At 39.6% G+C, this 23,774-nt stretch overlaps 1 protein-coding gene across 1 annotated transcript in view; it reads right to left on the bottom strand.

Annotated features, from left to right (window-relative positions):
- Positions 1-23,774, bottom strand: part of MDN1 (midasin AAA ATPase 1) — a 144,026-nt gene that overhangs the window by 77,366 nt on the left and 42,886 nt on the right. Inside the window, exons 21-38 of the mRNA XM_014458412.2 lie at positions 23,335-23,482; positions 22,957-23,067; positions 21,366-21,517; positions 20,675-20,853; positions 19,884-20,092; positions 19,494-19,640; positions 18,011-18,152; positions 16,615-16,749; positions 16,394-16,532; positions 14,936-15,074; positions 14,495-14,625; positions 12,745-12,889; positions 10,054-10,183; positions 7,028-7,246; positions 5,924-6,121; positions 4,789-4,997; positions 3,607-3,729; positions 1,649-1,846 (exon numbers count right to left, since the gene is read on the bottom strand). Coding sequence (XP_014313898.1) covers positions 1,649-1,846; positions 3,607-3,729; positions 4,789-4,997; positions 5,924-6,121; positions 7,028-7,246; positions 10,054-10,183; positions 12,745-12,889; positions 14,495-14,625; positions 14,936-15,074; positions 16,394-16,532; positions 16,615-16,749; positions 18,011-18,152; positions 19,494-19,640; positions 19,884-20,092; positions 20,675-20,853; positions 21,366-21,517; positions 22,957-23,067; positions 23,335-23,482 — 2,854 coding nt within the window. The remainder of the gene's footprint in view (positions 1-1,648; positions 1,847-3,606; positions 3,730-4,788; positions 4,998-5,923; positions 6,122-7,027; positions 7,247-10,053; positions 10,184-12,744; positions 12,890-14,494; positions 14,626-14,935; positions 15,075-16,393; positions 16,533-16,614; positions 16,750-18,010; positions 18,153-19,493; positions 19,641-19,883; positions 20,093-20,674; positions 20,854-21,365; positions 21,518-22,956; positions 23,068-23,334; positions 23,483-23,774) is intronic.

Below are 23,774 nucleotides of genomic sequence, written 5' to 3' on the forward strand. Positions count from 1 at the left end.
GCATGGCCTCAGCTCAAGGAGGGGCTGGGAGCCTCGTTTGCCAGGGTTCAACCGAGGCTTCCAGCGTGACCAAGACTACAAAGTTTCAATTATACAAGTTAAATAAATCCCAGATACCTGCTTCCAGCCCTCGGGCGTGGCCAGCCTGAAAACAGCCCTCAGTCCCTCACCCAGGCTGGCCAGGCACCCCAGCGGGACCCTCTTCCCCACCCTGAAGGGGGATTGGCCAGCCTGAAAATGGCCCTCAGCCCCTCACCCAGGCTGGCCAGGCCCCCAGAAGGTCCCCCACCCTGATCCGGGACACCCTTCAGGGAAAACCAGCCAGCCCCCACCAGTGCACCAGGCCTCTATCCTATATAATAAAAGGGTAATATGCAAATTGACCCTAACAGCAGAACTGGGAATGACTGGTCACTATGACACACACTGACCACCAGGGAGCAGACGCTCAATGCAGGAGATGCCCCGTGGTGGTCAGTGTGCTCCCACAGGGGGAGCTCTACTCAGCCACAAGCCAGGCTGGTGGCTGCCAGCACAGCGGTGGTGGCGGGAGCCTCTCCTGCCTCCTCAGCAGCGCTAAGGATGTCCGAATGCAGCTTAGGCCTGCTCCCCGCTGGCAAGTGGACATCCCCCTAGGGCTCCCGGGCTGCCAGAGGGATGTCTGACTGCCAATTTAGGCCCGATTCCCCGGGGAACGGGCTTAAGCGAGCAGGTGGACATCCCCAAGGGGTCCCAGATTTCGAGAGGGCACAGGCCAGGCTGAGGGAACCCCCCCCCCCCACTCCGAGTGCACAAATTTTTGTGCACCGGGCCTCTCGTTGAAATATAAAGCAACTGGGGTTTTTTTCTGTTAGCTCCACTCAACTAAAGAAATAAAGATATATGCAATTCATTTTTTAGTATATTTTTAAAAATTCCCTACCAAAATTCTGAATTTATATGAACATATAAATCTGTTCAGCTTTTCAGTATCTGAAATTTTTCATAATAAACTATTCTCAGAAGATACTTAGGAAATTCTTAATTATCAAGGGACAGGGACATTAAATAAAGCTAACATCTACAGCCATTTCCAAACTTCTAGATTAGCCAAACTTTAAAAAAAAGATGTTAAAATAATTGAGCATATGCTCGCCCTCTCTTGCTCTCTACTATCTCTGCAAATGTGAATAAAGGCAGTAAGAAAATATACCAAATATGAATTATAGTTGACTTTGGTATGAAGAATACTGGATTTTTAATTCTTCATGGTAGTTTTGTTCTGACTTTTCTTTAATTAAAATGCATTGTTTTCATTATAAAATTCTTGTAATGTTTTCATAGATCATGTAGACACTTGAAAAGGTTTACGCTGGCCTTAATCCTGTGAACAGTAATAGAATCCTACAGAAAGTGGTGACCTTACTCTCCTCCAACTGAAAATAAACCAGGTCCTCTCGGACATAAACAAGGGATTCACACCAGAAGAAAAATGATAATGGAAAGCAGTTGCATTGATATTCATCATATAGACATGGACTTGAAAAACAAATCTTTAAACTAATTCTCCCTCATTCTCATAGAGGACATCCTAACAACTATATTTCAGCAAGCAATCTTATCACTCCCAACACTCCACATGTGGTCTCTGTATATCAGGATATCTCACCTGAGTGAATCTGTTAAGGAAAGACCTGGGCAAGCCTTTCCTCCCGCCTCCTTGTCTAAAGGGATTTTGACAACCAAAAATCTTTGTCTTTTCATGCTGTACTTGAAAGCTCATTCCTAACTCAGGAATATAGATTTCTCCTCGGTGGTCAAAACAAGCATTGAGTCCTTCCAATACAGACTGAGAAGCCAGGTTGAGCTATTTGGAGAAGAAAATACACACGTGTTATATATGCAGTGTAAATATTAGGAAAAGCAGAGGGATAATATGCACAAAAGATAGTGTTATTTTCAGTAAGAGGAAGCTCAAAAAGTATTGGAAACATCCTATTTCTTAAACTGAGTGATGGATTAAGGTGTATTCATCCTACTAGTCTTTCATATACATGTTGGATTTTATGTATATAAATTATCAATATTTAAGTAAACTAAATAAGTATTAAGGCTGAATTTTTCAAAAAGCAGTTAAAGTCTTCTCTAAATTTAAACTGTATCTATTATGTGCACCCATATTGACCTACTTCATAAATCATAGCTTACAAGAAAAACTTGCCAATACATAGATATATCTTTTTTGTACTCTGGGATTTTAAAAGATGAGGCAAGATAGCTCTCTACATACTTAGGTAAGTAAATATCTTTCCCAGCTCAAATACTGAATAATCTCCAAATGGGCCTAAAAATCATGATATAAACTACATAAAATGGATCTACATAGCTAACTTTCACTAACAGTTTTGTGAACAAGAATGAATACAAGGATTTTGTGCCACAAATGAACAGAGCTGAATGGAGGTCTTCAGATGCTGAGTTCAGAGCTCAGGGATGGGAAGTATGAGTGGTTTTAGGTAACATGGAAAATTTCAATTGGGAAAATGTGAATCAATAAAATTCAAATGGGCAAACACAAACTACATTACAATTTCAAATGTCATATTTACACAAGCACAAACTCCTCTGTATATTTCCAACCGGTGAGGTTCTAAAAGATGTGAAGTATGATTGCAAGTCCAGTCCCTTGTGGTCCCTAGATGCATTTCCATCCAATTGGAATATGGTCAGAAGTCTTAAGCTTTAAAACTAGGCATTCTTTTTTCCTGGATAATGAATATTCTATCACACATCCTTTTCCAAAAAATCTTTAGGGAGGGTGGGGGGGGAGGCGGAAACAACTCTCTCCTTAGTATCTCTAGTAAGCAGGAAGCAGCTCTGCAGAAAAGGAATGCTCAGCACACCCTCTGACCAAAGGGGTCTGAACTCAGGGAACCAGCTGGGCCTATGTCAGGTTTCATCGGTAGCACTTTCATCACTCTAATAATTTAAGCTCCACAACTACTTCTTAGCCTTTTCTTAAATTAGCATGAACACGGCACAACCCAAAATGTTTGACTCCGTTAGTCACAACCTTAGATTTTTTATTTGTGTGTATCACTTTTCCTTTCTCAAGTTGCCTGCCAGTCACTGAGATTCAGCAGTTAGCATAGGTCTCATAACACGCTCTGTTCTTCTGGTCATTAATTTATCCAATATACACATATAACACGGATTATCTTCTCACTATTTTGGTACGTGTGTTCTTAAGATAACTTTCCACAGGCTCTGTTGCACTGATGAAACATGAGGTGCTTGACACTGTAAAATACCCATAAAATACAAACAGCAAGCCTGCCAGAGACTACAAGAAAACACTAGTGAAGAGGCAGTTATTCTCTGGAGATTACCTTACAAAAGCAGGATAGCTTGTAGGTTATAAATAGAGAGGGGCTTCTATTTGTGCTTTCTGACAAGTGACTATTTTTATTCCTTAAAAGAAACCATGGAGGATTCATTTAATTAGAGAATTTGTCTTTACTAGGCAACAGCATGATCATCCACTGAGAAATGCCCTAGAGCTATGAAAAGTCTGACTGCTCTTCACACTTGGCATCCCATCCTCGGCATGGTGGACAATCCCCTCACCTCATCCAACACAACCCAGTGGCCGGCCTTCAGAGCTGCCAGGAGGGGGCCATCACGCCAGGCAAACTCTCCTCCCTTGCCACCTTCAACAGGTAGATCTGCTCCAAACAGGTCTGTGATGTCCTTTGGGAAGGGAAGAAGTGAGAAAAAGCCAAAATTACATAAAAATTAGATCCCAAGACCTAAAATCTAAAATGACAAATACTTGTGCTTTGTGCCACTTTTCCTTCTTACTCCCAAGACAGAACTAATTACCCCCAGCATTCTTTACCAGGATCCCAGACATGCCCCAAGAACCTTCTCATCACAGTGCTCCAAGTATCCATCAACTGGAGCTGGAGTCCACATCAGTAGTTCTCAACTATGGCTGTACTTGGAAACTAATTGGCAAGCTTTAAAAAACACACCAAAAAAAACAACAAAATAAAAACTAACAACAATGCCCAGGCCCTGCTCTCAGACCCCATTCCAAGAGATTCTCATTTAATTTGTCATCTCTCTTACACATTTTCATAAGATTGTTTAAAGATCATTTTATTTCTACTAACTTTTATTTTAGAAAGGACAAAAATAAAAAGAGGTTATCTATATATATAAAAGCCTAAGTGACTAGCCAACCAGCTGGCAGCTATGATGCGCAATGACCACCAGGGGGCAGATGCTCAACGCACAGGCATGGAAACATAGAACAGACTGATGAATCTCAGAGGGAAGGTGGGAGGGGGGAAGGTGGGAAGAGATTAACCAAAGATCTTATATGCATACTAGAGGCCGGATGCACGGATTCGTGCACCAGTGGGGTCCCTCAGCCTGGCCTGCAGGGATCGGGCCGAAACCGGCTCTCCAACATCCCTCGAGGGGTCCTGGATTGTAAGAGGGCGCAGGCCAGGCCAAGGGACCCCACCAGTGCACGTGCACCGGGCCTCTAGTATTACAATAAATACTGAAGTGGGTAATTCTCAAAAGAGTTAGAATAAAGCAGAGTGAATATTATTAAATATGTCAGCTATTAATGAATTCAAAATAATTATTTTGGAAGGTCACGTTGCTGTGGTCTTTCATAGCCATGAAGTATTTGGGATACTGAAAATGTCATCACTCTTCCTGATTAGGAGATTATAAGCAGATACAAACATTACTCCCTATACTTGTCCTCATCAGCTGTAGGACTACTGAGCTTACCGTCTGCTCTGACAAGTTGATTCGAACAAGAGTGTTGCCCGAAGCCTTTGCTAATGCTCCCACCAAACTCGTCTTGCCCACACCAGGGGAGCCCTCCAGGAGAATGGGTTTGTTCAGTTTTGTAGCTCTTAAGAGCCTCTGGGCATTCATAGCTGTGGTGCCAGCACTGAGTGCATAGTCCGCAATGTTATTCCTGTGAAGGATAGGTCCTTAAGAGGAGGAAAAAAAAAAAATCCACATATTTAAGCTGGACATCACCAAATCATATACACATGTCAACCCAAGATTATGAGAATCCACCAAGTGGACTATCAGTAAGTGAGATGCCATCTGTGGTGAAAATGCTTAGCCCTATTTCAACATTTCCCCACTTTGGAGCCCATAAAATGCTTTAGCGGAATAGCCAGAAGCATACGTTCCTTAATTGTGTCTACTGCACAAATCTCTCCATCTCTTCTACCTATACATATAACTACCACATAGGAAAGCTGGATCTATCACAACCTATACCTGGAAATACTGCAGGTACTTGTACAATTTACCTTTATAAGTAGGTAGTTTTCTAAAAGTCAAGTGTAAACTAAACATATAGGATAGGTGGTGCCATATTAAACAATTTCATCCAAGGTTTTTAGGCCACCAAGACAATTCAGGATGCATCACCTGCATTTTCCATTTAATCAATCATTTGTTCATCCATTCACTCAATCAACACATTTTCTGGATGCCTATGACTGACTGCTAGGCTGCATATCAGATGCCAGGGACAGTGAAGTGATACAAACCTGCCCTCAAGGATTTGCAAAACTATTTTTTTTTAAGTGTTTCTATAGTTGGAATATATGGACTCAATTGTTACTATAGGAAAGCTCTTCTTTTGAGCACCAAATAATAAACAAATGCATTTTTACAAGACAATTTATTCACAGATTAAAACTATATTTTCCCCTACTTTTACATGCCAACTCACATGTTAACTACTCACAATTAAGGGTATGCCAAGTCAGATTCTAATTCAGATAACTAGTTCAAAAATCATGATTAGTATGATACAATAAAACAAAAAGTCATAGTAAAAGTCAAGTACCTATGATATATAAGAAGAGAATCTTCATTTATTTACAATCATCCTTACCTCTTGGTATAAAAAATGGATGAATTCCCCAACGATTATCTATCCCAGTGAATTCCTTGGCCTTGAGCCTGTCATAAATCTTTAATTCATTTTTCTGACTTTCTGTCAGTCGGACTATCTTGGAAAGTTTCTTGATTAGGAATTTCAGACATTCTTTGCGAGCCAAGAGGGCTGTACCAAACCCAGAGGAAGTGACTCCTAAAAGACAGAAGATCAGTCCATCAAACAACAGCACAACACCAAGCTTCACAACCATTCAACAGGAGCTCTAGGGCAGTTTCCTGGGGAAACAAAGCCCCTCGCTGAATTACAGCAGAAATACAACTGCTAACCTCTCCCCACAATTTACAGATCAATTCAGCAGCAACTTATTCAGTAAAGCACTCCAGGCACTCCATGATAGATCAGCATGGAGATAAGAGTACTGGTCATTTTGGTTTATATCTCTAAATCTTCATGGCTGAGAAGCAGAACCTTTTATTAAATTACAGTAAACTTAAAATGAAATAAACTAATAAAGGATTCAGGCCCATTAGCTATAAATAACCATTCATGTTAAGAATTATCCAGCCCTGACAGGTTTGGCTCAGTGGATAGAGCATCTGCCAGCGGACTGAAGGGTCCCAGGTTCAATTCCGGTCAAGGGCATGTACCTTGGTTGCAGGCACATCTCCAGTAGGGAGTGTGCAGGAGGCAGCTGATTAATGTTTCTCTCTCATCAATGTTTCTAAGTCTCTATCCCTCTCCCTTCCTCTCTGTAAAAAATCAGTAAGATATAGATATTAAAAAAAATTATCCAGTCCTTCAGGAGCAAGGGCATTTCCAACAGTCTTCTTCCTATTCAGAATCACCACTTCATGTTTACTAAGTCCTTTGCCTGTAAGTAATGAGAAGTTTTTGGCATATCTTTTATACCAACCACATCTCAAAAAGAGTAGAAAGAAAAGGAAAGCCATTTTGTGCCTTGGAGTAAGGGCACACAAAAAAGCCATTTTGTTAGAGTAAGTGATTCTATAAAGTATCTGGGTAAGAGGTCTGGACTTGCTCTATTTCATCCTCCACTTTACCCTAACCCCTTGTTCCACCAGCTAACAGACAACATACCTGAACCTATTCCATCTATGTACACCAGGCATGCAGCATGGACAAAAGTTGTCACAGTGGAGATGGTCTCTGGCCTTTTCAAAGCAGCTTCCTCCCCCATTGTGTTCATGAAGTTAACCCAGGACAGGATATCTCTGATACTGACCACACACCTTCGGCCAAATTCCTGGTGGGTCAGCCAGTCAATGAAATCCAGCATCACCTCAGCTATGTCAGCCCCTACAACACAAGGAAGCAAGTATTTACCACTTAGGAACACCCAAAACAGGGAGCTTGTAATCTGGGGCCAACAGATGGCCTAAAGTGACTCTATGATCCGTGGATTATCTGCAAATCTCTGTGAATTCACATTAATGTTTCTTCTAAGGGGGGGATTCCATAGCTCTTATTGCATTCCAGAGGGGTCATAAATATAATTCTACACATACAAAAATGTTTTACAAAAATACATGGGTATTTTAGTCTAGAAAGTTACACTCTGAAAACTCAAAGAAATATTCATTTGGTTCATATTCAGACACAATTTTGAAGTTAAGACAAAAAGATCTTAGAAAAATATACAAATTTTACTATACTATAAAATGATTCCCTGGAATGGAAAATCCCACATTTTTAGGGCCATTTAGTTCAGGCTTTTGGTTTTCTTAAATCAATGCAACAATCAGAATTCAGTAAATTACAAAATTCATACATTTTATTTCATTATTTAGGTATTTAAATGGCTATTCTACTTATAATTTCATGCTGTAAAATATTTGAAAATAAACTACTTAAGCAGTTATATATAGATGAAAGCAAGGCCAATTAAATTTAGTAGAACACTCTATATATAACTTATGAAATAGTAAACATCTATCTAAAAAGCATAAATGCCATAGAATATTTTCTAAAAAAGAAAATATGATGAGGAGGAATCCACACTGCTATAATATAAACAGACTATTCAACAACATTCTTCAAGGCTACACTGAGAATTGGTTAGAAGAAAACTAACTGGTCAGAAAAAAAAATACTAATTAGAAAAAACCCCACAAATCTTTAAAAGGAACTTAAAAAGTCTAGGAACAATGAGTACTTGGATCCACATTTCAGAGTGAAATAAATTTGAGGTACATCAAGGACTTAATAAAAAATGGATAACTTTATCCATTGTTAGTGAAGAATTAAACCATGACTACTGAACAGAAAGAAAATCACCAGTGATAAAGTAGATGGGTTCGTGTATTTTTTACAAATATTAAGAGGTAACATAATAAAGAAACCTATGTGATAAATGTAATAAAGAATATTATCCAAAAATACATAATGAATACTAACATATGATTAATATTTCTTTTAAAATATGCCAGACATATTTTAAATGTTCCATGTCGCTAATAATGAAAGAAAATGGAATTTTGGAATATCCATTAAATTAACCAGGATAAAATAATAGATTTAAAAATGAAAACTCCATGTTGGAAGGACTATGCCAAGCAGGCTAAGCTGCTGACACCACTGGGAATACGAACATCATTCCGGAGAAGCTGGCCTTAATCAATGGGATCTCAGAAGATCTTTATTTCCACTTTTAGAAATAACTCAAGGATACATGTTTATATATATCATGGTGACAGACATTAACTATAGTTATTGTGGTGATCATTTCACAATACATACAAATATCAAATTATTATGTTGTACCCCTGAAACTAATATGTTGTATGTGAATCGTATCCTAATAAAAATTTTTAAATATAGATATATCAAATCAATCTAGGCTCAATTAAAAAAAAAAACAACCATGCTCTTCCTCCCTGACTGCTTGGAGACTGGCCACCATCATGAACAACACAGTAATTATCTGGATCAGGAAGTTCCTGACCAACAGACTATTTCAGTGGAAACAGCCATCGACGTCCTTCACCCTTGGAAGGCAATAGTACCTAACACAGAAATTCAGGAAAAATTAGTCAAAATGTATGCGACCAAACCAGATGTCATCTTTGCATCTGAATTCAGAACATATTTTGATGGTGGCAAACCCATCCTGGCTTTGGCATGATTTGTGATTCCGCAAAGAAAAATGAACCCAAACATAAGATTTGCAAGACATGGCCTTGTATAAGAAGAAAACCTCAAAAAGCAGAGAAAGGAACACAAGAACAGAACGAAGAAAGTCAGGGGGAGCACAAAGGCCAGTGTTGGAGCTGGCAAAAAGGAGTAAAGGTTCTTCAGTGATGTTATCTGTGGTGACTGTGTAGATTTTTCATTAGAGGATTAATAAACTAAGAACTCTAAAAAAAAGGAGCCACATAAATGTTTTGACTCTTACTGGATATCTTAAGAACTGTTAAATCTAGGTTTACGCATGTGGGAGTTTTTTTTAATACTATTCTATTTTCCTTATGTTTGAAATTTTTCATAAGATATTTTTTAATAATTATAAATTAGCTGGTGACAACTAAAGAAATGCGGTTTAAAATTCCATAAACATTTTCTAGTCCTGGCCAATGTTCCCAGTGGTTAGAGCATCAGACCACATAACAGAGGGGCATGTACCTGGGTTGCAGGTTTGATCCCTGGTCCCAGTTGGGGCATGAGTGGGAGGCAACCAATCAATGTGTCTCTCTCATCGAAATTTCTCTCTCTCTCTCTCTCTCTCTCTTCCCCTTCCCTTCCACTCTCTCTAAAAATCAATGGAAAAAAATATCCTTGGGTGAGGATTAACAACAGAAATAAAATTCTATGAACATTTTCTAAAGGTGAAAATGACTAAAATTTAAATAAAATTTTCATCATCATTACAGGTGAAACAATAAGGTAGAATTTAACAACCCTGGTGAAGGAGGCAATGGGAAGGGACAATCTAATAGATGGTAATAGGTTAGTATCATTTCCTTAGGTCTATTTTGTTCCTATTTCTCTAACTCCCCTTCTCCTTATAATACACCATATATACATACTGCTAATGTTCTATACCACATCTCTCACTTTCAACACACAGCCCCTCCATCCCATTACCACCACCAGCTAAAAACTCTCACCTTTATGATCTATTCTGCCCAGAGACAATCCTGGACGAAGATTACTGCTGATTATCTGTTTTAAATCTTCACGGTTTGTGCTCTGAGGGCACCATATTTCTGTAAACCGGTTTCTTAAGGCAGGAGACAGCTGTAAGGAACACAAACTGCAATGTGAATGTAATACCTTTGAGAAAAGCTAGAAAATAAATCGTTTCAAAAAATATTAGCTGTTAGTCTGGCAAGTACCAGATGCTTCTTTTATTACCTCAACTACTAGTTGCAATTTACTGAAGACTTACTTTGTCCTGGCTCCTTCCATGTTATCTCATTAATCTCCACCACACTTTTCAACCCATCACTTTCTTGATAGACATGGTACAGAGCTCCAAAGTCATGTAGAGTGTAAGTGGTACAAATAGGACTCGAGCCTATCTGGACAACTCCCTATCCTGAACACCTTCCCCCAAGCAAAGACCATTCCTTTATTTTACCTGTAGTTACATAACCAATGCTTTAGAGAAAATAATGCTATCTTCCCTATGGAGAACTATCTGAAGTAGAAAGAGATAGCTTCTATGTGGCTCAGAGTACAATTATGAGGTATATATTTTACCTGCTGTGTAACAAACAATTGTTTAGTCCCTCCAGTCTTAGGGCCTCTACCCTGATTCCTCTTACCCTTCTTACCCTTTCCCTAGGTCAGTTAACCTGCATTCACAAAAGTTTGCAATGGCATATGCATGTAGTTCTCTGTTTATCATCACTTTCCTTTTACTTGACAATAAACTCCATCCACTGTCTAGTCTACCACAGCAGGACCAGGAGCACTCAATGAAGACCCAGAGTTGTCCGGGTAGCTCAGTTGGTTAGACCATCGTCCCGGTACGCCAAGGTTGCAGGTTCCATCTCCAATCAGGGCACATACAAGAAGCAACCAATGAATGCATAAATAAGTGGAACAACAAATCAATGTTCTCTCTCTTTACCTCCCCTCCTCCATCTAAAATCAATCAATAAAAAGTAAATAAAAATAAAGACCCAGGGAACACAAGAGTGTTCCTCATCGTCAGCCTAGATAAGAAATGCCTCAGGTGTTCAGAATCCTATCTCTTTGCTAGACATGCAAAATAAAAGTTGGCAATCTTTGGCTAAGTAAAACTTAAGCCAACCGGACGGGCAAGTCACATACACAATCTTGAAATCATCTCCTCTGTGCTATTTCCACTTGCCAAAGAACCAGTTTTTTTTAAACTCTAGTGTATTTTATTTCTTCTCTTCAGAACATTTCTTGAGGCCCAATGATGTAATCTTCCTTCTTATGGTACCGAGGAAAATTAGGCCCAAAATATCATGTCTGCATTACAAGTACCCACCAAGTTACCAAGAATATGAATTGCTTTCAACTCCTGGTTCTTCTCAGCATCCCTAACCTGCCACTGCACCACCATTTTCTTAACAGACCAGGACCCCACACAAAATGCAGACTCCTTCACTGAGAAGCTTTTTGAGCCTAAAATCCCAGGACTTGAGATGTTTAGATCCTAGCTGGATCCTAACACCCTCCTCCAAAGAGAAGAAACCATCTACAGCCTTTTCTTTGTAACATTCTGAGGTGACCCACAGAACCCTTTGCAGTGGTTCTCAACCTTCCTAATGCCTCAACCCTTTAATACAGTTCCTCATGTTGTGGTGACCCCCAACCATAAAATTATTTTCATTGTGCCCTGACCGGTTTGGCTCAGTAAATAGAGCGTCGGCCTGTGGACTGAAGGGTCCCAGGTTCGATTCCAGTCAAGGGTATATACCTTGGTTGCGGGCACAACCCCAGTGGGAGGTGTGCAGGAGGCAGCTGATGGAAGTTTCTCTCTCATCGATGTTTCTAACTCTCTGTCCCTCTCCCTTCCTCTCTGTAAAAAATCAGCAAAATGTTTAAAAAAAAATTATTTTCGTTGCTACTTCAAAACTGCAATTTTGCTACTGTTATGAATCGTAATGTAAATATCTGATATGCAGGATGTATTTTGATTGTTACAAATTGAACATAATTAAAGCATAGTGACTAATCACAAAAACAATATGTAATTATATATGTGTTTTCCGATGGTCTTAGGTGACCCCTGTGAAAGGGTCGTTCAACCCCCAAAGGGATCGCGACCCACAGGTTGAGAACCACAGCTTTAGAGCAATGGTCGCCAACCGGTGTTCCGTGAGGTCCGAAAGGTTGGTGCCCGCTGCTTTAGAGAACAGATATACATGTTCCACCTGCAAAACCAAAAGAGGTTCTTGGCTGGCATTTCTTTTTTGGGACTTTAAAATCACTCATAAAGCACACTCGTGTTTAAGGGAGTAGACTGTAGAAGCAGAGGTGGAGATAAATTTCAGTCTCAGCTTTTCTCATCCACAAAAGTAGATTAACTTTCTCAGAGTCTTGTGAGAATTTATTACAGTAACATATGTAAAGAACTGTGCAAATAACTGGAAGAATGAAATTTCAGGCATATACGCAAAGTGAGATGTCAAATAAAAAAATGTTTATCTGTCAAAATTATTTTTCAACCTTATAATAATCCTAAAATATCTTTCTTGATTTTTACCTTTTACTCAGTTTATACCCAACATAAAAATTCCAAATGTATTTTTATATTATGCATTTAAGGGTGCCAACAAAAAGTAAAAAAAAAAAAGTATACTTCAAGAACATAGTTATACCTCTTTTTTTCCAAAGTCGCCCCCAGGGTTCATGGTTGCTAAGATACGGAATTTTTTCCCAGCAGTCAACAGCTCTACTTCATTTTCCTTGTCCTCTAGGCTGCCTTTTTCTGCTAATACCAGAGACTTTTCTACTTCAAGGACACTAAAAGACAGAAAAAATTGAAGATAAGATAAAAAAGGCTTATTACATAATCTTCCTATTTTGTGGTCTTCAATGCTCTTGAAAAGGGAAAAAGAGCCCAGCCAGCCTGGCTCAGTGGTTGAGCATTGACCTGTGAAGCAGGAGGTCATGGTTCAATTCCCGATCAGGGCACATGCCTGGGTTGCAGGCTCGATCCCCAGTGTGGCATGTGCAGGAAGCAGCTGATCAATGATTCTCTCTCGTCACTGATGTTTCTATTTCTCTCCCTCTATCTTCCTCTCTGAAGCCAATAAAAATGTATTTTTTTAAAAAACTAACTTAAAAAAAGGAAAAAGAAAGTTATCTCCTCTGCTGAGCTTTCACTTTAGTTAATGGTTTCCTACAACACATTTTAAAATGCCTCATTATCCAATAGCTGTGTGATGGAACAATAGTTCTGATTAAAAGAAAAAGAACTCCCTTTTCCACTTATGCCATTGTAGCATTTGTTTTAAAAATAAGAGTGTTGCATGGACATGTTCATGGCAGCATTATTCATAAAAGTAGAAACACTCCCAATGCCACCAAGTGGTGAATGGATAAAAATATGGTGCCTTCACACAATGAAACACTATTAGGAATAAAAAGAAACAAACTACTAACAGGCTACAACATGGATGAAGCTCAAAATATTAATGCAAAATGAGACCATTTACATGAAATGTCCTGAAAAGACAAATCTAGAGACAACAAATAGATTAGTAGCAGTAAGTGGCATCAGAGAGAAACTTTAAATGGGCATGAGGGATCCTACTGAGATGATGGAATTGTTGTAAAACTGAATAACTGGATTGTGGTGGTTGCAAAACAGTAGATTTACTAAAACTCATTGAAGTATACATTTTAAATGAGTGCATTTTATGATATGCAAATTACTATCTATAGCCATATATATATATGGCTAATATGCAAAGTGTCCCCTCGGGAGTTCGACCGGGAGTTCAATCACTTGCTATGATGTGCGCTGACCATCAGGGGGCGGCGCAGAACATGGTGGGGGACCAGCGGTGGTGGTAGGGCACTGAGGGAGTGAGGGAAGGAGGAGGCGGAGAGGTGGGGAATCGCATGGTGGCAGCGCATTGGCAGTGATGAAAGGAGGCAAGGAGGAGGGGAACCTGCTCGGCCCTGATCGCTGGCCAAGCCTAGGGATCCTACCCATGCACAAATTTCATGCACCGGGCCTCTAGTACCTCAATAAAGAGAGAAAAATAGGTATACATCAAGACTCATATTGGTCTGAGGTTTTGAGAGGCCTGACAGCCATAATATCTAGGATGCTGATTCTAGTTCTTCAAAAAAATTTAAGACACTGGCCATATAATTTGTCTTAAAAAAGAATTTTAACTTAGCCTCATTTGTTTTAGCCCAGCCATCTCCCCGATTATTGACAGTAAAACAGAAAAAGCAGGCTCCTTAGAAGAGATCCCAAGTGCTAAAGCCAAAAAAAGCAATAACTCATTATTATTTTCAAATATTTACTATGCACCTAAGAGGAACACTACTATGCACAAAAATTAGTATCTATAAAAACAAGACCAGCAAAAACATCAAACACAGGGACTGCACCTGTTGAGTCTTTCCAGGACAGAGTCATCAGCCAGTGAGATCTCATCCAAGAGGAAAAAGCTGCCCTCCTTCATGGCCAGAACCAGAGGCCCATCGTGCCACTCAAAGAGCCGAGATGTGTCGATTTCTTCCTAAAATTTGGAAAAGAAGGTGAAATTAAAGGCCAGGTGTCCACAAGACAACACTATTAGGAATAAAAAGAAACAAACTACTAACAGGTAGCTAGCTGGTGTCTGCTGGAGTGAAGTGGTCATTCTGCCAGAAAGTAAAGGTCTGAGAACCAGGAACACATGCTACACAACAGGATGATATGAAGATACATATCAAACCTGGAATTAAAACCCTACCAGGCACAAAATTCCACAGTTGACTAGGGCACAGAGCTAACTGCATCCTTTAAATGAATGTACAGAATGTTACATCATTTGCTATTGGACAAACCTTGTCCTTTGGCTTCTGTCTCACTGGCCGCAGCCCGCCCAGGAAGTCCGAAGTCTCCATGTGTAAGTGGCAGTTGACTGAGTATAATTTCTGATTTGCCAAGGCTGCAAACACCTGACAGATACTCGTTTTCCCACACCTGTCAGAGTTACACACCAGATTAATGAGGAGCATGAATTCTAAATACACACCCACAAACACCAAGTCAGCAAAAGAGGGGGACACTGGTGAGAGCCTCACTGCAACAGCAGACACTGCTGGCCAACACAGGATGTCTGTACCCCTGGCCTGGGGCCTACTTCCCCAAAACACCAGCACCCTGCCATATTCCTTATCCAGAATGGCACAAAATAGCATGAATTCGATCCTTTTCTACTCCTACCAACCACCACCAAGGGATGGGAAAGAAAGCCAATCGTTACAGACTTTCAAGACACACTAACTCATGTGCTATTCAACTATACAAATCTATAAAACAAATGTCACTATTTAAAATAATTGAATGGAAAAAAAATTAGCCCTGTCTGGGTAGTTCAGTTGGTTAGAGCATCATCCTGATACTCTAAGGTTTTGGGCTCAATTGCCTTGGTAAGAATCAACCAATGAATGCGTAAGTGTAACAACAAATTAATATTTCTCTCCTTTCCTCTCTCTAAATCAATCAATAAAAATTTTTAAAAGACCCATTCTTTTCCATCACAAAGGTCTAAAGGTAGAGGAAAATAAACAATATTAGATCCCTTATTGCTCCTTAAGAAAGGGAGAGCCCTAGCTGGTTTGGTTCAGTGGATAAAGCATCAGCCTGTGGACTGAAAGGTCCCAGGTTCGATTCTGGTCAAGGGCACATACTTTGGTTGCAGACTCCTCCCCGAACCAAGCCTTAGTCAGGGCTCGTGCAGGAGGCAACCAATTGATGTGTTTCTCTTACATTATACTTCTCTCTGTCTTTCCCTCTCTCTTCCACTTTCTCTAAAAATCAAAGGACAAATATCCTCAAATGATGATTAAATAAAAAATTTTAAAAAGACAACAAATTAATTAAATGCCAATCAGCCCTTTTCATAAAAAAAAAAAAAAAAAAGGAGGGAGGGAAAAAAAGAGAAAACAAAAGAAAAAGAAAAAACAAAGATCACCCTGACCAGTTTGGCTCAGTGGATAGAGCGTCAGCCTGCGGACTGAAGGGTCCCAGGTTCAATTCCGGTCAAGGGCATGTACCTTGGTTGCGGGCACATCCCCAGTGGGGGGCGTGCAGGAGGCAGCTGATCAATGTTTCTCATCGATGTTTCTAACTCTCTATCCCTCTCCCTTCCTCTCTGTAAAAAAATCAATAAAATATATTTTTAAAAACTTAAAAAAAACACAAAGATTGCTTTCCTGATGAGTCCTTCAGAGATAACTCAAGTAATCCTATGGAATTGAACTGAACCCTCATAACCAGTTATTTTCACAGAACTTTACCCAGTGTCTCCAACCAACAGCACTGGTTCACTGAATTTCAACGCTCTTCCCACCAGAACAGCCAGTCTCCGCATGCTCTCGGTCCACACGATATGGCTGAACTTGGACTCCAATGTGGATTTCTGAGTAGACAATTTACCTATCAAAAGTAGAATAAATATTTAGGTTCTAATATGAGTATAACTCAATTCATTCTCCTCTGGATATTTTAGCCTACTCACTCAGCAATTTTAGGACATTTTCTTTGGAAAAGAGGGATCGAGGACACAATTTTTTCTTGAAATGTTTTTCAAGGACTTCTTGAATCACATCAACCTCCTCCTGTTTCCTGACTCGGCCTGCCAGAAGCATATAACCTTAAAAAATAAATAAAAATGAAGAACCGTCAAGTGTCAATACCATGAGAATATAAAGCAATAGCAACTCTCACCTAACCATATGGCTGCCTTATGCTCCAGCAACATGACTTCTAAGGAGACTCAAACAAAAATGAACACTTGTGCACCAAAAGACATAGACATCAATGTTCAGGCATCTTTATTCATAATAGCTAAACAGTGGATCCAAATATCCATCAACCAGAGAATGGCTAAACATATTATGGTATCTCCATATAAAAGGGTTATAACAATAATTTTTTTTTTTTAATGAAGTCCTGTTACATGTAACAACATGGCTGTATCTTACATTAGAGAGTGAAAAGAAGCCGGACTCAGAATGCATACTTCATGATACTATTAAGATGAAGCTCTAGAACAGGAAAAATCAATCAGTGGTGATCATTATCAAAGCAGTGGTTACCTCCAAGGGAAGTAAGACCGACAAGAGCCATGAAGGACTCTTCTGTGGTACTAGTATTCTAAATATTGGCCTAGGTAGTGATTTACACGATATCAAGCTGTACATGATATAACAGAGTGTTTCACCCACTTTACCATAGGTTATATTTCAATTTAAAAGGTGTTCTTTGTTTGTTTTTAAATGTGTTCCTCCTTCTATCTATTCTTAATCAGGAAAGAAAAGACATTACAATTCTTATGGGGCTAGTTTTATTTACTCACCTTGCTTATTAACTAACCCCATTAAGGACTCATTTAGCACCTTTTCAAGTCAGAATATTCTGAAGTATTTTCTATTAAAAAGAACATATAGATTCTTCCCATGGATTAAACCCAATATGATCAATCCCTGAGTCTCAAGTGACATCACTGCCTTCTCTCAGAACTCCGATATTATCTGACCAGTCAGTCTCTGACACTAAGGCACAGCACGCCTCCTCCACAGCACCACATTGCAGACAAATGGTCCAAAAGACATCACCAACCATCTGCCTAAAGAACTAACAGCATTGTGGCCATATCCTGATTCCTACATGTGGCCACCTGAAGGAAATAATGAGAACACCTAAGAAACCAAAACATATTAGCACAGAGGCCAGTAGAAATAACAGCACTTTCAAAAGCAGTTGGAAATTAAGGGAGAAGACTCAGTTCCTGGAGTACCTAGTAAGATCTACATATTGATCACAATTTGGGTGAGGTTTGTTTTAATAAAAAATAAAGAAAAAAGGCTGACGTTTGATAGAATGTCACAGTTGAGAGATGAATGAAAGCATACCATCGTTGGCTAAGTGCTGTAGCCAGTCGTACTCCTCCTTGGTCTGCTCAGCCAATCGGTATCTCTCAGCCCATCGAAACAGGTCTCGAAGGGTGATGAAGCCCTGCTTTCCAGCAAACACTGAAGAACTTCTGCGTTTGGACTATTAATGTATGAAAACAAATGGAAAAGAACAATGTCAAGCATATAGTAAAACATACATAAAATTTTTTTAAAATATATTTTATCGATTTTTTACAGAGAGGAAGGTAGAGAGATAGAGAGTTAGAAACATCGATGAGAGAGAAACATCGATCAGCTGCCTCCTGCACATCCCCCACTGGGGATGTGCCTGCAACCAAGGTACATGCCCTTGACCAGAATCGAACCTGGGACCCTTCAGTCCGCAGGCTGACGCTCTATCCGCTGAGCCAAACCACTTGGGGGCAAACATAAAAATTTTAATAAATTTAAGCTCCCATAAAAATTATTCATTCCATTAAAATTAATTTTTTAAAGTGAAAATGGGGTGTAAACATTTGAAGAAAAATACAAACTCATGTAAAAGAATGTAAATAAACAATGGCATTCCATCTCCTATGCCATACAGAAAAAAATCACAAATACAAATGTGGGCAAACATGCAGGAAAATTAATCCCATAATGTGGGACCATAGTAGTGAAAATGATTCAGAAAAGTAATTTGACAGTGCATAATTCTGATAAATACTGTTAACCCCATAAATTAAATGGGATATTTTGGGGGTGAGGGGAGAGGAAAAGAGAAGAAGAAGGAAAAAAAAGACAATTGTACTCTGCATTTAACAAGGGAGCGCCACACAAAAAGAGTCTCTTCAATTCTGTCTATATAATAAAAGCCTAAGCGACCATTATGGTGGAACGACTGGACACTATGATGTGCACTGACCACCAGGGGGCAGACGCTCAACATAGGAGCTGCCCCGGGTGGTCAGTGCGCTCCCACAGGGGGAGCCGCTCCGGGCTCACGGCTGGTGAGCACAGCAGCGGTGAGAGCCTCTCCCACCTCCATGGCAGTGCTAAGGAGCAGCAAGCAGATGCGTGGTAAGGAACGAGGGGTCCCTAGACTATGAGAGGGTGCAGGCCGAGCTGAGGGGGGACATTCCCCCACCCACCCACCCAGTGCACAAATTTTGTGCACCGGGCCTCTAGTATCCATATTAAAAACAAAACTGCAGTTTGTTTATGCCAAACGAACCTAAACAAAATGTTCCACTATTATCCACAAACAAAAAACAACCATCACATATAACTATCAGAAATTTTTTTAACATATTAAATTGTTGACTTACAAAACACAGCCAAAAAACATTAATGGAATGCATCATTAAGACAAGATCCTTACTCAGTAAAAAGTAATAAATGGGTGATCTGCTGTTTCTACCCGAGTAACCTATCAAATTTGACCGAGTCTAATCAACACATTCCATTAGAAACTAAGTTCAGGGATGGAGAGATGATCTACCTGAAGGTCCAGCATGACTCTAACCAACTTGCTGCAGTAAGAGGGTGGCAAACTACACCGCTTGTGCAAGATTGTTTCCAACTCAGAACTTGGCAATTCATCAAAGTGCAATTCCACAAACCGATTCCTGAAGGCTCTGGAAAGCACCTAAGGAAAAAAAGCATTTGAGATATTGCTCTCCATAAGGTCAGTTTGGGCTCAACGCTTATAAAAAATTTTTAAAATTGTTTTAAAAAAGGAAAAGAAAGAAAGTTCCTACAAAATGGAGGCTCTACTATTCACCACAAAAAAGAAAAACCCTTCAAAAGAGGTAAAAAATTTCAGTCTTTCCAAGAAAGATTTATGACTCGAGGCAGTAACAAGTAAGAGTAGGAGGGAAATGCTACACACCTTTCTGCCTCCATAAAGTCCTGGGGGATTCTGGGTAGCAAAGAGCATGAACCGAGGGTGTGCTTTAACAACTTCCTGTGTTTCTGTTATGAGCAATTCACGGTTATCATCTAGCAGTCTGTTCAGTGCCTCTAACACATCAGTAGGGGCCAAATTCAATTCATCTAAAATAATCCAGTAGCCCTTTCTCATAGCATCAATAAGAACACCTTGGAAGAATTAAACAGAGAATTAGTACATAAATTAGTCAAAAGTTGTATATAAATCAACAAATCCTAGGTTACTATTAAATTTCAAAGCAAACCACTCTCTGTAGTCATGCCCCCAAGTAATTTGTGATGTTGAATATCAAAAAAGCACAATTTTCCATTAAAATAGCCCTATTTCATACAGAAGGGGAGTCAAGGCTGACAAATATTACATTTCCAACTTATTTTCCCCCCTGCAGCTTAATTTTATTTATATCACCATATTTTTGTATCAACCCTCAGCTTCCTTCTGTTCAGTGCTCACCCCATTCTCTTGAGACTCTAGGAAATGAAGTAGGAGTTCAACTACACTCTTCAAAACTTGGTGCTAGTCCCGCCTACAGCTGACAAGATTTCAGTGGGGCCCAAAGAGAGCTGGACCCCGAACCATCACTCCTTCACCACCACGCAGCTCAGGGAGAAAGAAAAACCAGCACAATGGCAGCAGTCCGCACGCCTCAACTGGAAAGGGTAAAGAATACTTGGGGAAATGGGTCTAAAAGAATGAACACCTACACACATGCAACAGAATAATAACCCTACCTTCTTTAAACACAAGCTTCCCTGAGGAATCAGATGTGTAACAACCGATGTACTCTTGAATGTCCGTGTGTTCGTGATTATTGATACGCACACAGTGGTTACCAGTAGCTGCAGCCAGCCACCGGATCAGGCTGGTTTTACCAACTGATGTCTCCCCCTGAATCAGCACTGGATAAGTTCTTTAAAAGATCAGCCAACAAAGCAATTAAAGAAAAAAAGATAAAAACAAGAATTAATCAAGTAGTTTTTAAAAAGAATGACTATATCATTTAACATCATTATAAAAGAACATTTTTATATATCTATATACTACTAATGGAAATGTTTCTTAAGCCCTGGGAAATTTCTATATAAAAATGGTTCCTAAGAAAATACTAAGGAAAAATTCCAACCTCTATTGTACTAGTTGTGAGAAACAATAAGTGGGACTATCTGTTACTCACTTAATAAATAATGGGTGATGAGTATTCATCAACAAAATAATGAAAAGCAAACCTAAAAGATGGCCAAAATAATCTGAATCCATATTGTCCTCACTAAAGGTGCAACTAGAAAAAATGGTTTGTGCCAGAAGAAAAGTGACAGTTCACTTAGCCAATGAATAACAATAAAGCACTGAAAGTGAAGACTAGAAAGTCATCCATGTCTATGATGATAAAACTTCAGATCAGCAGAGGAAAGTTCCACATACCCTGCAGAGACCACTCGGACTATATCTCTCAGGTTCAGCTTGACGGAAGATGTGAGAATGTATGTCTCATCAATTGTAGGTTCCTTGTCTCCCATCGAAATCCAGTAGCCTTCAACCTGGATAAGCCGTCCTCCTTTGGGTTCTGGAATAGGCTGAAAGACACAAAAATTAAAGAAATAAGCCACAGTTCCATGGCAACTATGGCATTCTTTCAGATAGGGTGGTAAAGTGGGAAAAGAAGTTGTCACCAAGAATGCTGCCCTGTTCTGGATGCTTTCAACATTAAAACCCATGGGTGAGGTATGAAAATAAAATTACTTTGAGGAATGAGAACAAGATAATAACAAGTATAGGTTTTTAAATTCAGGTGGAGTTAGGTGAATATGGGGGAAAATTTGAACCAAAATAGTTTCTCAGTTTATGATTCAGTTCTCTTCTCTTGCCTATTAAAACCTCCACTCTGAAGTATATTGGTCAAAAACATGTATTTCATATAAACCATGTTCCCCAAAATAAGGCTAGTGTTGTACACAGGGGGGCTTTGCATTATTTCATCTGGATCCCCCGGAAGACTTTAAAAATAAATGTGACACCACCACCACCCCCAAGAAGCTACTCTATTACAGATAACATTGTGGATAATACTGCAATCTTTTAAAGATATGGTAAAAGTTGATTTACTCAAAATAGCTATTTTTATGGAACAAAATGCCTAGTGGTCAGGTTTATAACTACGAAAAAGTGCTCTTCCAGTACACTTAGTCCCCTGACTAGAAGCTACACTCTATTGAGGCTAAGAAAGGAAACTACAGAACATTCTTATGAAATGGTCCCATTTATGTAATTTAACTAGATACATATTAGGATTTACATGGACAAATGTACACACATAAAATTGATTTTAGAGGGAGGAAGGGAGAGACACAGAGAGAAAGAGACACAGAGAGAGAGAAACATCAATGTGAGAGAGAAACATCAATCAGCTGCCTCCTGCACTCGTCCTGATCAGGGACCCAACCCACAACCCAAGTATGTGCCCTCACAGGGAATTGAACCTGCCACCTTTTGGTGTATGGAACCATTCTCCAACAAACAGCCACACCAGCCAGGTCCATTTATCAAATTTCAGATGGAAAGGACTGTCTACAAGGTTTAAATCTCCAAAGAGTAGGCTTATTGGGAAACTTTTTTGGTTTGTTAATCCTTCACCCAAGAATATATTTCCATTGATTTTTAGAGAGAGTGGAAGGGCAGGGGGAGAAGTGGAAGAGAGGGAAGGGAAAGAGAGACATCAATGTGAGAGACACATTGATTGCCTCCAGCATGTGCCCTGACCAGGACTGAAGATCGAACCTGCAACCCAGATACATGCTCTTGACTAGGAATCGCACACCAAGACCATGCAGTGCTTGGGTTAAAGCTCTGATCACTGAGCAACACAAGCCAGGGCAGATTATTGGGAATGTTTACCATCTACGATTTAACTTTCTGAAATAGATTTATAATTAGAATCAAGATTTATAAAAAACCGAACAGTTCGAAATTTTATAATATAGCCTTTCATTAAACAAGTCAAAACAAACAAACATACCTGCTTCAGCAAACTTTTAATACTGCCAGAGACAATGTGTTGACAAATAAGCTTCTGAACTATTGGGTGTGATGCCCTGTCAAGCTGTGTTAGGAAACCCAAACAAAAGCCCTAGGAAAAACACAGAGATACATAACACCAATTATTGCAGGACAACTTATTTCAAAAACAAAATGCCACCTTATGGGTGGAGCTGGTTTGCAGAACAACTTTTAATATCATGGTAGAAAAAAGGTTAGGGTAGCTCTGGTATAAAATATTCTGGGTAATCTGACTAAATGGAAAGTATAGCAAATCTGGAATATGCATCTCTACTCCCTCCTTCCCCATGGTGAGCCCATCCACAACACTACACCCAAACCCAGACTTTGGAAAGACCTCATAGAGCGAGCGCTGGATGTTGCTACACGGATTGGAGGCTGCAAATCGCAGGGCCCTGCAGAGAGTCCGAAGGCTGTAGTGAGGTCTATGGCCAGTCCCGTCCACCAATGTTCTCCCAGACTCTTTCCGCACATCTCTGTAGAAGCTACAAAAAGGATGCACTTCAGGTGATTTTTTAAAATTGATTTTTAAAAAGAGAAAGGGAGAGGGACTGAGGGGGGGCATAGGGGGAGACAGAGAGAGAGAGAGAGAGAGATCAGCTGCCTCCTGCACACCCTTCCTCTCTGAAAACAGTAATAAAAATATTTTTTAAAAAGTTAGAAGATGACAAGATGGAAAAAGTTTTAGACTGAAATATAAAGTGCAAGAAATTTATGACCAGCTACCACAAGATCAAATATAATCAAGTAAGTGTCACAGATAAAACCCAAGTTCTT

This window comes from Myotis lucifugus, unplaced genomic scaffold (assembly GCF_000147115.1).
Source record: "Myotis lucifugus unplaced genomic scaffold, Myoluc2.0 scaffold_96, whole genome shotgun sequence".
Classification (NCBI taxonomy): Eukaryota; Metazoa; Chordata; class Mammalia; order Chiroptera; family Vespertilionidae; genus Myotis; species Myotis lucifugus.